This window comes from Kogia breviceps, chromosome 4 (assembly GCF_026419965.1).
Source record: "Kogia breviceps isolate mKogBre1 chromosome 4, mKogBre1 haplotype 1, whole genome shotgun sequence".
Lineage (NCBI taxonomy): Eukaryota > Metazoa > Chordata > Mammalia > Artiodactyla > Physeteridae > Kogia > Kogia breviceps.
Window position 1 is genome coordinate 99,020,959 of NC_081313.1, and position 12,759 is coordinate 99,033,717.

At 39.1% G+C, this 12,759-nt stretch overlaps 1 protein-coding gene across 7 annotated transcripts in view; it reads left to right on the forward strand.

Moving 5' to 3' along the window:
- The first annotated feature begins 975 nt into the window (after nt 1-975).
- Nucleotides 976-12,759, forward strand: part of PRR16 (proline rich 16) — a 283,970-nt gene continuing 272,186 nt past the window's right edge. For 2 of the 7 annotated variants that reach the window (XR_010840542.1, XR_010840545.1), the window contains exon 1: nt 1,130-1,933. Coding sequence is in view for 1 of the 7 variants with exons in the window: in XM_067033369.1 (XP_066889470.1) it covers nt 1,775-1,933 (159 nt within the window). In the remaining 6 variants the exon portion in view is untranslated. Of the gene's footprint in view, nt 1,109-1,129; nt 1,934-12,759 lie in introns of those variants that run through there. The other 5 variants (XR_010840546.1, XM_067033370.1, XM_067033369.1 and 2 more) reach the window with 4 other exon arrangements.

The following is a 12,759-nucleotide window of genomic DNA, read 5'->3' on the forward strand; positions in this document are numbered from 1 at the left end:
TGCAGAGACAGGGCACTTAAAAATATATATTCTCTCTACCTTAGAGAACTCAAGCATATTACTTATTTAACACTTCTAATAATTTCTTCCCTCTTCTCTCCAATTTGCTTAGTGCACACTGGTTCCTTTATTCTTTCCTTATTTTAATTTTCTTCCAGCAACTTCTGCTTTCTACCTTTCTTTTTCCTCTGATTTTTCAGTGCATTTTTCAATGTTGTTATTCTTTTGATAACACTTCTAAATTTCTATTTTTCTTCTGTTGTCTCTTTTTTCTTCCATATTCCAAATATGACTTCCAAGGATTTTATCAAAATGAATTATTCAGAATGAAGAGAGTGAATATGAGGGGTTTAAGGAACTAGGAAGAGGAGAGCTGCCAAGATTTTCTTCATGTATAGAAGCATAATGGAACAATCTGGTGTGTGAGAAGCAAGAGACAGAGGTCCTTGCTAAGGCATGACTAAATGGGAAGCTTATTAAAATAATGGTTTGGAGTAGAGTGTATGAAGAAAATAAAGTAGATCCATCCTTCCAGGTCAGTAGCTAATAACCCATGGGTTTGCTACTAAGGAAATTAAAACTTTAACTAATGAGAATCTTAGCCACCTACTGAGAATGAAACTGAAGGCTTCCTATTAACTCCCCTCCCTGGGTCATTTTGACAGAAGAGTCAGAAAGTTATTTCCTCTTTATTTATTTGCAAAAGACTTGAAATGGATACAAAAAAAAAAAAAGGAAAAAAAAGTTGGTGGCAAACTCTTCTTATTCAGCTCTCACAAGAGGAGATCCAGTGTATTTCCCCTGTACCCAAAACATACATCATCATAGGCCATGAAAAGAGGAAGGACAGTTAAAAAAACAAAAACAAAAAAACGGGAGCTGTCCCAGATAGGTACAGCCAAGATGACTCAGACAGTCTCCCAGGGGATTTTTGATGTGAGGACTTCCAATTAATAAATCCTCTATTAGCTCTGTGGAATCAGCAGGATTAAGCTACCTCTTTCAAGAACACTGGTTAAATATCATGATTCCAGGGGCTGAGGGGTCGATTTTATCCATGCCTCTTTTTATTTCTGCACAAGTAAGAACACCTCTTTTTAACTCTTGGGTGAGTAGGAGAGTGATTGGAGGCCTTTGGGACACCCTTTGGCCCTGGATGAACATTTAGGGTCGCTTTACTAGCCCTAAATTAAACTCTGACCCTACTGTGGTTCTTAATCAAACGATCAGAAAGTGTGGTGGGGATCCGGGTCTCTGCTGGTGGGTGAAACAGAAGGAATCCAAGCTGGATGTGACAAGACATCCAGCAGGATATGATGATTGAGGACATTTTAGCATCAAGACGAGAGGGTGGGCAGGACACGAACTTATCTCCCGGCTCCCTGACGCCCAGGTGTTCTGGGAGAGATCCCGGAGGCGCGTGCCGCGGGGGCTGCAGCTGACAGCCAGGGACCGGCGGCCAGGCGCCCCTCTCCGCGGGCGGGGAGCGAGCGCCTATGTGCTCGCGAGCGGCGGGCGGCGGCGGGAGGAGGCGCAGGCGCGCTGTTCGCCCGTCTGCAGCCCCGCGCCGAGCGCCGCGTCTCGGAGAGTTGATGGCAGCACCACAGTGCGGCCACCCGGCCGAGCGCCAAGCGCAGCCACCCGCCGCTGCCCGGGGAGCATCCAAGATGTGGGGGGACTGGGGCGGCAGCGGCCGCCGCGGCGCCAGGGACCAGGGCGCGCAGCAGCCTCCGCTCGCCCGCCTGTGCTGACCTGCCTCGCTTGCCCCCAAAGAATGTCAGCCAAGTCCAAGGGGACCCCCTCCTCGTCCTCTCCAGCCGAGGGACCGCCGGCAGCCTCCAAAACCAAGGTGAAGGAACAGATCAAGATCATCGTGGAGGATCTGGAATTAGTCCTGGGAGACCTGAAGGACGTGGCCAAGGAACTTAAGGAGGTGAGAGGTGCGGGGTGTGGGGAAGGAGTTCGTCGCCTTTCACCCGCTGGGGGTCCCGGTCCCGTTTTCACTGGGGACCGCCAGATTTCTTAACTCAAGGGAAACTATAGAAAGACGCCTGCAGACGGACTTTCCTTCCTCCGGCGACTCCTGAGAAGAGTTGTTGCACTTTCTTTTTTTTTTTTTAATCAGGAAGAAATCAACTAGTGTTTTAATCGATGGACCTGGGATGGTGAGAGGGGTGAAGACGCGTGTCTCTGTGTGTGTGTGGGGGGGGGGGGGGGAAGGGGATTCACTGGGGGTGTGTCGACAGAGGAAGAAACCAGCAACCGGCCGGAGAGTGCAATATGCTTCTCTCCTGCCCTCTTGCTCCTCAGGAGTCCGCTGGCAAGTCTCTCCTTGCCTGGCAGCCTCCTCCTGAGGCCGGGGCTGAAAGGGGGCCGGGTTCCGGGCCCTGGGCCAGGGCCGAGAGGACAACCTGGGAGAAGCTCGGCTCCGGCCCTCCTCCCCGCTTCCCGAGCCCAGCTGGAAGGAAGGCGACCCGGGGCTGCTGGCAGGAGAGCCCAGACCTGGGGATGTAAAGGGGGTCTGGGACTTTCTCACTTTCGCAGTTCCTGAGGCATCCCCTGTTCTCCTCGGAATGTCCCTCCCAGTAACTCCGGGCCTTCTCGCCACCCCACCTCCTTTCTTCCTCCTATCTTGTCGCCGGTTGGCATAGAACCTGGGGCGCAGGGCGCGTCGGTGAGTGCGTGCGTGAGTGTGTGTGTGTGTGTTTGGTGTGCGTGCACCAGCGTCTTGCCACTTGAGTCCTGGCTCTTGGGAACCAGGACTGTTGTATTTCTTTGTCGCTACCCCCAACCCCCATTCTACTTCTGCCCTCCCACCCCCCACCAGCGTTGATGCGGATAGGAAGAAGCGGAGGCAGTGTCAAGGCTGAGGATGCGTAACTCAGGCTGCAGCTCCAGGCGGGGGCGAGGGCAGGATTGGGAGGGGTGGGGTCTCCCGCGAGCCCGCGGGTGGCGTCTCGGAGCTGGTGGCAGAGTCCCAGACCAGTGTTCCGTTACTGACTGGGTGCCTGGTGCTGTTCTCCGCCAGGGAGTCCGCACGCCCAGTTGCGGGAGAGCTGACACTGTAACTTCGAAGGTGGTGGCCGCAGTGGGAAGGGAAGGGGTGGGGCGTAGTCTAGGTCCAAAATTATAATCCTGTTTCAAAGGCCAAGAAGGAGGAGATTGAGGGTCGTTTGGATGGCTGGCCTCTAGAGACTGACCTTCTCTGTCCAATTTCCAACCAAATGTGAGGATAGAGCCCTCCTTCTTTCTCCCCCTCTCCCCGTTACCTCTGTGAACTGAACTCCACGTTTGTTACCAAGTACAAGTCTGTTAAAAATGACCCATTCATCGGCAGGGTTTGGTTTGCAAATGGCAAATGCCATTCTTGTAGGTTGGTCCACTGGCAGAACGTAATTACTACTGAGGTCCTGAGAGCGGAGATTGATACAGATGATAGATGAGAGGAGGAAACTTGTTCGTGTTTCAGGGCTTCTCTAGGATCATTGTTTCACAACTGGTTGACAGATGGCGAGGTTATGCATAGAAATTCAAGTCTAAAGATGCTGTTTGTTTCTTTGTTATCCCTTTATTTGACATCTTTGGCAGGCAGTATTTTCATCTGAAACATGATGGAGTTTTAAAAAACGAACAAATTTGTGCAAGTTCCCTTTGGCAGAATTGTGCTTTACGGTTGTTGAGGTTTCTAAGATGGGGGATGTGGGAAACCTATATCAGCACGGAAACGTATTTACTGCTTCAGCGAGGAGGCTGAGCTTAAGAGAAAGGTAGTCAATCAAAACTCCGCATCTATGGGCACATACTTCTTATGTTACGATGTGTCACTCCACTCCTTATTTTAGACAGAATAAATGACAAGAAACTACATGGTACCAGTTCTGCTTTGCATCATTATTCTGTAGATGTTTGGAGACCAGGTAGATCTAAAGTGAAACTTTTAACCTCACTGTAGCTTTTGGATAGAATCACAAAGAAGTGTTTCAGGGAGTCTGTGGATCTCTCTCCCTTTCACTCTTTTTGTTTTCATTTGCTTGAGGATTTTTATTAGGGAAAAAAAAACAAACAGTTTATAAAAGGAATAGAAAAGCATAGGTAATATAAAACCAAGTAAATGAAAAGATCTGTCTTCTAGACAGATCTAAAGATGAAATTTTATCTTGATGCTTTGTAAGCTTTGATTGGGTGCCAGGGCCTGTCTGGCTAAAAGTTTCACCCCTGAGAGTGGAATTTATGAATGATAAAAGATTTGATGTGATTATTAATTACTTTTGTGAGGATATCATCATCCTAGGTTTGCACATGGAGTTGTGGATACTATGTCTGAATCTCAAAACACTGGCCATTTATGTAATAGGAGAGATAGTTATTTCAAGAACAAAATATTTATAGGGCATATTTAACCTATGACATCTTGCAGTTGTCCAGCATTTATCTTTTTAAGATAATTTTGCACACATGACTGAACCTGTTTTTGATGTAATTTTAAATGGAGGAGTAACGGAAAACTTTGTAAATCACAAACCTGTTGGTGTCTACACCTATGACTTGTAAATATAAATGTCACTATTCATTAATTGTTACATTCACTATTCTGGCAGCTTATCATTGGTATATACTAAATATAAATGGTTATATTTTGAATTCTAATTCCTTTATAGGCAATGGTATGTGTTTATGCCATAATATATTTTAATATAAGTTAGCATAGAGCTGTTATTAATTTGGAACAGAAATTAGAAATAAGAAAGTGATTATGACTGCATCACTATATCATTCACCATATGGTATTTGTTTTTTCCCTGCCTTTTTCTTTTTTTTTTTTGAAACATCTTTATTGGAGTATAATTGCTTTACAATGGTGTGTTAGTTTCTGCTTTATAACAAAGTGAATCAGTTATACATATATATATGTCCTCGTATCTGCCTTTTTCATTCTAACTAAAATGTGGTATTCTTAATATTTTGTCCTTTATTTTTACCTAAACTCTGCACCAACAATATTGGACTTTTGTTTGAGGTTATTCTGAAATTTATTTTCTCTTTAGAAGTTTTCTGGACTTCAGTCATCTGAAAATTCAGGTAGTGGGATAGATTCCAACATAATAGTAACTGCTTGGAACTCTTTAAAAATTAGTAACAGGGACTTCCCTGGTGACACAGTGGTTAAGAATCCGCCTGCCAATGCAGGAGACATGGGTTCGAGCCCTGGTCCAGGAAGATCCCACATGCCACAGAGTAATTAAGCCCGTTTGCCACAACTACTGATCATGCTCTCTAGAGCTCGCGAGCCACAACTACTGAGCCCACGTGCCACAACTACTGAAGCCTGCGTGCCTAGAGCCCGTGCTCCGCAACAAGAGAAGCCACCGCAATGAGAAGCCCATGCACCACAACAAAGAGTAGCCCCCGCTGGCCGCAACTAGAGAAAGCCCGTGCGCAGCAACGAAGACCCAAGGCAGCCAAAAATAAATAAGTAAATAAATAAATAAATTACTGATGAACAAAAAAATTTTTTTAAAATGAGTAACAAAATTCTATTATTATTGGTATCTTTTATGATTAATTATTATTGCTTAATTATAATTAAAGTGTATATTAGAAGAAGAGGAACAGGATTTCTAGAAAGTCTAGGGGCAGATTTATTCTGCCCTCAGAATTTAGTAAAACCTCAAATAACTTGACTTTTCAGAAATAATATGGGTTTCTGGGTCTTCTGTACTATAATGGAAAAGCCTTAAGTATAATTCAACATATTTATTCAGCATCTGTTGTGTGCCAAATACTATATTACCTTTTTATTGCTACCAAGATGAATAATTTGGAGTTTCTGGTCTCAGTGAACTCAAAGAATAGGTTGGGATATATTTATCCTGTCTTTGAACATCGATAGTGTAAAAAGTCATTACTACTTTTAGTGACCACCACTCTCACTGTGATCTAAGAAAACAAAATTGAGAATAAGAATGAGTATATATAGATTTATAAACTGATACTTGGTATGTACTTAGTAGTAAGCCTTTGGTGAAAAGGGTAGTAGGAACTTAAAAAAGATGGTAAGATATGAATTTTAAGAAACTTATGATTTATTCAGATTGTCATGATTAACACAAATGGGTCAGTGCCATATACAGGAGATCACATATCCAAGTGTTACGATTAAACAGTGGAGATTTTTATGAAGGCCAAATCCTTAGGGAGAATGAAGAGCCAAAAAGCAAAATTTGGGGTCTTTGAGTTATGGATAAGATTTGAAAAGGTAGAAAGGAGAAGCAATTAAGAGGAAATAGCATTGGAGTACAAGATTAATCCATGTTGCTTTTTTCTACACATTGAAAAAAAAGAAAAAAAAAGTGGTGCAACTCTAGAGTTTTAGGGATAAAATTAGCCATTTCTGGGGCAATCCTTTTTCTTTGAAGTAATGTAGAAAAAAAGAGCTATTGCTTTTTAAAGAGAGTTCTCAAATAAGCTGACCTCTCTTGGTATCAATTTGCCTGTTCTTTTGTGAAGATCTCACTGGTAAACTTGTTGTGCATCAAATGTTGGTGTTAATATAGGATCATAGATCTTGTTGCTTAGGGAGGGATTGGAATATATAATAAATAGCCTTCTACTTGAAAACAAAATTCATTGCTGCTTTAGCTGGATTCTTGTTTAGTTTAGACTGATTATAACCTTGAGCATTCTTCATACTGTTTCATTTTACGATTTTAAGTAACAAGACTATTATATGAGTTAACTATATGTGTGTGTGTATGTATATATATACGTGTGTGTGTGTGTGTGTGTGTATATATATATATATATATATATATATATATATATATATATATATATATTGCTAAGCCCTCTGAGTAGACATGACCATTATGGAGAAACCAGTAAAGATGAGTTGTTCTTTCTGCTCTGGAATCACTGACTGATTGGACTCCATGAGTGGGAAGGTTTTGTCAGCTTTATGACTATGGATTGGCAAGCACTCAATGTTTTTCTTATAATGTCATAAACAGAAATAAATTAAAATTAAGTTTAATTTTGAAAAGTTTGACAACTCATAGGAAATGATCCATTTGGGGGCTGATGAAAACAGAATTAATAGAATTAACAATTATCTGCAAAATATTTTTGTTTTTAAATGTTTTTTCTCTTTTCTAATGGCTTATCCACTTGAAGTGCTTTAGTTTATTGATCTAGGAAATCCTACCAAATATTTTTTGGTTAATGAATCCATGCATATAAAATTCATTACTTGAACAAATTACAGAGAATAATGTCTGGGGTATTTTCTAAATTCCAAAGTCATGAATGAGTGAGATTTCACAGATGATTAATTTGTAGCAATAGCTGTATTTTTACTACTCTATACAACAATCTACCCTCTCAAACTGAAGTATATTACCAAATGCTAAAATGCTCCTTAGTTTTTCTTTTCTTAAGCACGATGGCTTAGCATGTTACGAAAAGAGCAGCATGGTTATGAGAAAATAAAAATAACCAATAACCATCCTTTACTGTCTCTCTATTTCCAGTGCATTAAACCATTCAAGACTCAGAGAATTAACTGATAAGAAATTCAAGCAGACTTAAAGTAATAAATAGTGTGCTTCAGGCAATAGTGAAGTAATAGATAATAAAAACAATGTAATAGTTTCATTGTTACTTGGATTATGTTTTTTCCACCCTTACTGCTCTGAGGATCTCAGGTAATTAAATCAAAATGTAGGAAAAGAGATAGAAATGTAAGTTTGAGTAAAACATATTTTCCCACACAAATTAAACTACAGAGCTTCTGTAGAACTAGTTCATGAAATATATCATGGACAATTTTTGAAAATTAGAGGGGAAAAATTCCAATAATATGCTAACCCATTTCTGATTAAAATGTGCATAACTGACATTAAGTTGAAACTAAAATATTGGTAAACTATGAAGGGTACTTTTTTTTCCTTTAAAATTTAAATTTATTTGTGTATTTTATTAAGATTTTATTTTGGGTGGCAGTTTTAGGTTCACAGCAAAATCGAGGGAGAGGTACAGAGATTCCCTTGTATGTCCTGTCCCCATACGTATGTAGCAGCCCCCATTATCAACATCCCCCACCAGATTGGTACATTTGGTACAACTGATGGATCTGCATTGACACATCATTATCATCCAATGTCCATAGTTTATGTTAGGGTTTATGCTTGATGTTGGACATTTTTTGACTTTGGACAAATATGTAATGATATCTATCATTATGATATCCTACAGAGTATTTTCATGCCCCCAAATTCCTCTGTGCTGCACGTATTCATCCTTCCTTCAAATCCTAAGGATACTAGTTTGTTAAAGAAGATATTTCATAAGTAATACTGTATATGAATAATATTAAAAGTTTGGAAAAATCAAAAAATTAGAAAGGATAACATAAAAATTATCTTTAATGCCACACGTAAATAGATATATTGAGAATTTTGCTATATTTTCTTTCCATCTTTTTGTATGCATGTTTTTAACATAGACAAAGTCATGTAAAATTATAAAGTTATATACAATGATGTTTTCTGCTTTCTGGAATACTGTTAGATCATAACCATTATATAGATCTGTTATAAGTTACTTTATCATGCCCCTAATGTTTGATATTCTATTTAACAAATTTTTGTGGTTGTTAAGTATCACTAAAAGAACAGCTTTGACAATAAAAATAGCTAAGACAGATAGATTTTTACTACTTGCCTGATACTATTCTAAGTATATTTATTAATATTAGGTCTTCTAATTCTCAAAACTGACATATGAGGAAGGTACTATTGTTACTCTATTTTACAGATAAGAAAACAGAGGCCAGAGATGTAAAGTCACTTGCCAAGGTCCCTTACTTGTGAGTGAGGCTTCAGTGCTACGCATTTTAGTGCTACAGCACAGGCATTTAACCACTAAGTTCTGTAGATCTTCCTATTTTTTCCCCCAATTGCTTAGAAATCAAGGGTGCGAAAGCTTTAAAGTTTTCAATCCAACTTGCCAAACTATCTTCCAGGGAGTTAGTTTTTCACAAGTTTTTTACTCCCAGCATCTGTATATGTGTGGACCCGTCTTCTTAAATTGCTAGTGAAGTTAATAAAATTTTTAAGTCTTATTGTGAGTATATTATTTCTTTGTGGTAATAGTCATTGTTTTTGTGGGTTGTACTCAGTTTGGGGCACCAGTATTGAGGCAAAATTAATAGTGAGTTAACTAGACATTGCAGTTTCCATCTTCTGAATAAATAGGTACTGCAGTGAATTACTTTTGACCTATTTACCCTTCAACAAAAACTTTAAGAAAAATATGACATTTCTTTTTTATATTATGACTTAGAAAATAAAGGAACAACTAATATGGGTGCTTGCTGATGTCTAGCATTGTATATAGCAGTTTCAAATGAATTTAAAAGAATTTGGGAAACTTTTATTCTCTTTTGTTATCAAATTGCCTTGGAAGAGAGGTACTGTCCTTAAGTTTTCTGATATGTTTGGGGTTTGACAGTTGTTTCGCTTTCTGCTGTGACAGATGAATAGGGAAGCTTGTTGAATATTTACCAGGCCCCAAATTATTGAGCTGGCTAGCAATGCCAATTGTATCTTTATGGTTAGATTTCACATGTTAATTTTAGTGCTACCAATTTTAAGCCACCCCCTCTTCCCCTCACATATAAGGGAAAATAGAAATGACCTTATTCTAAAATCCTATTGTTCTTTTTATAGTATACAATGAATAGAAGTGTTTTTATTATATTAAAAGTTAGTTCATTAGGAAGAACTGCTCGAAATTAAGATTTCTTAGACCTGGGAAACCAAAAAGTCAAAGATACTTCAGCTCTACATAAGAGCCAGAAAATAACATCAACTGAAAAGAGAAAATAGGCATGTCTAGGTAATGTCCACATCAAAGTATGTTCACAAGGTGGCCTGACAACTCGGAACAGATGTTGCCTTATGTGGCACAAACTATTTGTATTTTTGAGAATGGATGGACGTGAGGATTCCAAAGGAATTGAATTTCAGGCCTCTCTTTAGGTAAGAAACATTAACATTGTTAGGACAGAACTTATATTTATGATCATTGTTTTTCCTCCTTCTGCTTTGCAAATGTTACTTCAGGTTGATGTTTGATAAATGTTTACTTGTACAATAATTGAAGTCAGTCGAATTATATACCTATGCCCAATGAGTCAGTTATTATGTTGTTTGACCCATTATAAATAGAGTTTCAGCTACAGATAGCATGTACCATACTTGTCTGGAGAAAGCAAATTTGACAATTTCGAACAGGTTCTCTTTTGTAGTACTGTCCCAAAGCTAACAGATTTATTGTTATTTGTTGACCTCTTTTATAACATCATATCTTGTCCTAAGATTTTGAACTATGTTCATGTGACAAAACAATGCCAGGTTAAAAAATACATATCGGTCAAATTAGCTGTCTTCTAGAGGCAGTAGTTCTTAATTTTTTCCCCCATGTTACAGAGCACTTCGAAAGTATGACAGAATTGTGGGTATTTCCCCTGGAACAAAAACTCATGAAGACATAAGTTTTTGCAGATGATTAGGGAATCTTGAGTGGGTGAGAATAATTCAGGTGAAGAGACAAAACAAGTAATTGATTTTTTAAAAAATTCAGCTAGTTGTTTGAGACCCATCTCCATAATTTTCAAGATCGTAAGTCCTGACCCTACAAAAAAGGAAAAAAGAAATACTGATGGCTATAAATTGATGGTTTTTATTCCAGGAGCAAATGGGCAGTTTATCAGCAATTTACTTCTCTTTGAGGGACTCTGGTAGGTGTAATCTATCTCAAAGTGGGGTAGGAGTATCTATATATCTGTGTGTGTATGTATATATATATACATACACTCACACACACATTTCACTTATCTGAAACTGTAGAATGCTCTTGTGTCTGAAGGTTAACTCTCACTTTTTTTTTTTTATGATATGTGCTAGAGAACATCACCACATGGAAGGATAGAATGTTTGTTTCCAGAGCTTATTGTAAATTAAGCGTGTTCTCTTATTAAAACTGGTCCCAGAACAGCATTTTTCTTTATTTTATTATTTTTTTGTGTGACACTAGTTCATGAATGAAGAAAGATTTATTGAATTCTTGATATGTGTAAGATACTGTGCAAAAGAACATAAAGGATGCCAACATGAATAAGTTTAAGGACCTGCCCTTGAAGAAAGTCACCGGTAATAAGATGAACTTCACCTCTAGTAGAGTGCAAGAATTAACTCTAAGGCAATGTAAAATGTGTAAGGAGACATGTCTAACAATTTTAACTCTTACTCAGAGTAAAATGAGGACTTTGCAAATTTGAGCTGTAAGAGTGACCAGATCTAAACTACTTCCATTGCTTCCTCTTTACCTTTAATTTCTGTCTAGTTCAGGGTTTCTCAAAAATGGCTCTATTGAAATTTTGGGCAGATAATTCTTTGTTGTTGATGGCTGTCCTATACATTGTAGGATATTTAGAGCATCCCTGGCATGTACTAACTAGATGCCAGCAGCAACTAAAAATGTCAGTGTGACAACTAAGAATGTTTCTAGACATTGACAAATGTGCCCTGGGGAGGTGAGGGGAATCACCCTAGTTGAGAATGACTGCTCTAGCTTTTTTGTCTTATTCCATGTCACTTACATATTTCTTAATATTGCTTTCTTTACCCACGCTTTTTATTTATTTAAGCTTTTATTTGGTATTTATCCGTCAAGCACCAGGGCTTTATGTTCCTTTCATATCTTGTCTTCTTTTCTTTTGTTTTAAAAACAACCATTATTTGTGCCTTTTCTTACATTTACCTGATTCTTTTCTTTTTCCCTTCACTGAACCTACTTTTAAAATACATCTTCTCACTTTCACTCACCACTTCCCTTATCTCATTTTCTATTTTTCACAATCAAATAAAGATTAAATTGAAAAATTTCAAGGAAATTGTATACATGTGTATATTTTAAGATTTGGGGAAAAAAAAGGGAAACTCAGAAGGGACGATGGGCTGAGGCTGAGCTGCTTGTCTCCTTGCCACCATTAGTTCCTGAGTGAGGTCAGTGGCAATCTTTACTGGGAAGAAGTCCTCTTCATCTCATCTATCAAACTGTCTTATGCTTCTCCTGCCTCTTCCATTTCGGTAGAGATAGGGGAGGTTTGAATGGTGTCACTGCTTCGTGGTGTGGCACAAGTTATAGAAGAAATACAGTGATGGTCATGATGATGATGATGATGATGATGGTGACAGTGACGATGGTGATGAACATGAATGTGACTGAGATCTGTTCAGTACTCACACGTACCATGAGCTGTTCTGTGTTAACTTGCTCAATCCTCTCAGTCACCCTTTGAGGTCGTTATAATTGTCCTACTTACGAGGAAGCTGAGCCAGAGAGGGTAACTAATATAGAGAGCAAATGGTGGAGTTGGAGTCCTGATATTTCTCCCTTTAAACTGTTGTCCAGAACCAGCTCCCCAGTTCCCAGCAGCAACATAGTTACTCTGCTGTTTTTCCATGCTTTTAACTTCGGTACAATCACTTTTCCTCTCCTTCCTCCGCTATGTCATCTGTCATGCTTCCCTTTCTTGTTCCTCCCTCCTCCTCCTCTTCCTGTCTTCTTCATTTTTTGTTCTTTTCCTTCTTCTCCTTCCTCATAAGCTTCTTTGATATGCGTTAATATATTATACACTTATTCAAAACTTTAAAAAAAAATCTACTATATGCAAGGCAACGTGCTAGGGAATAAAAA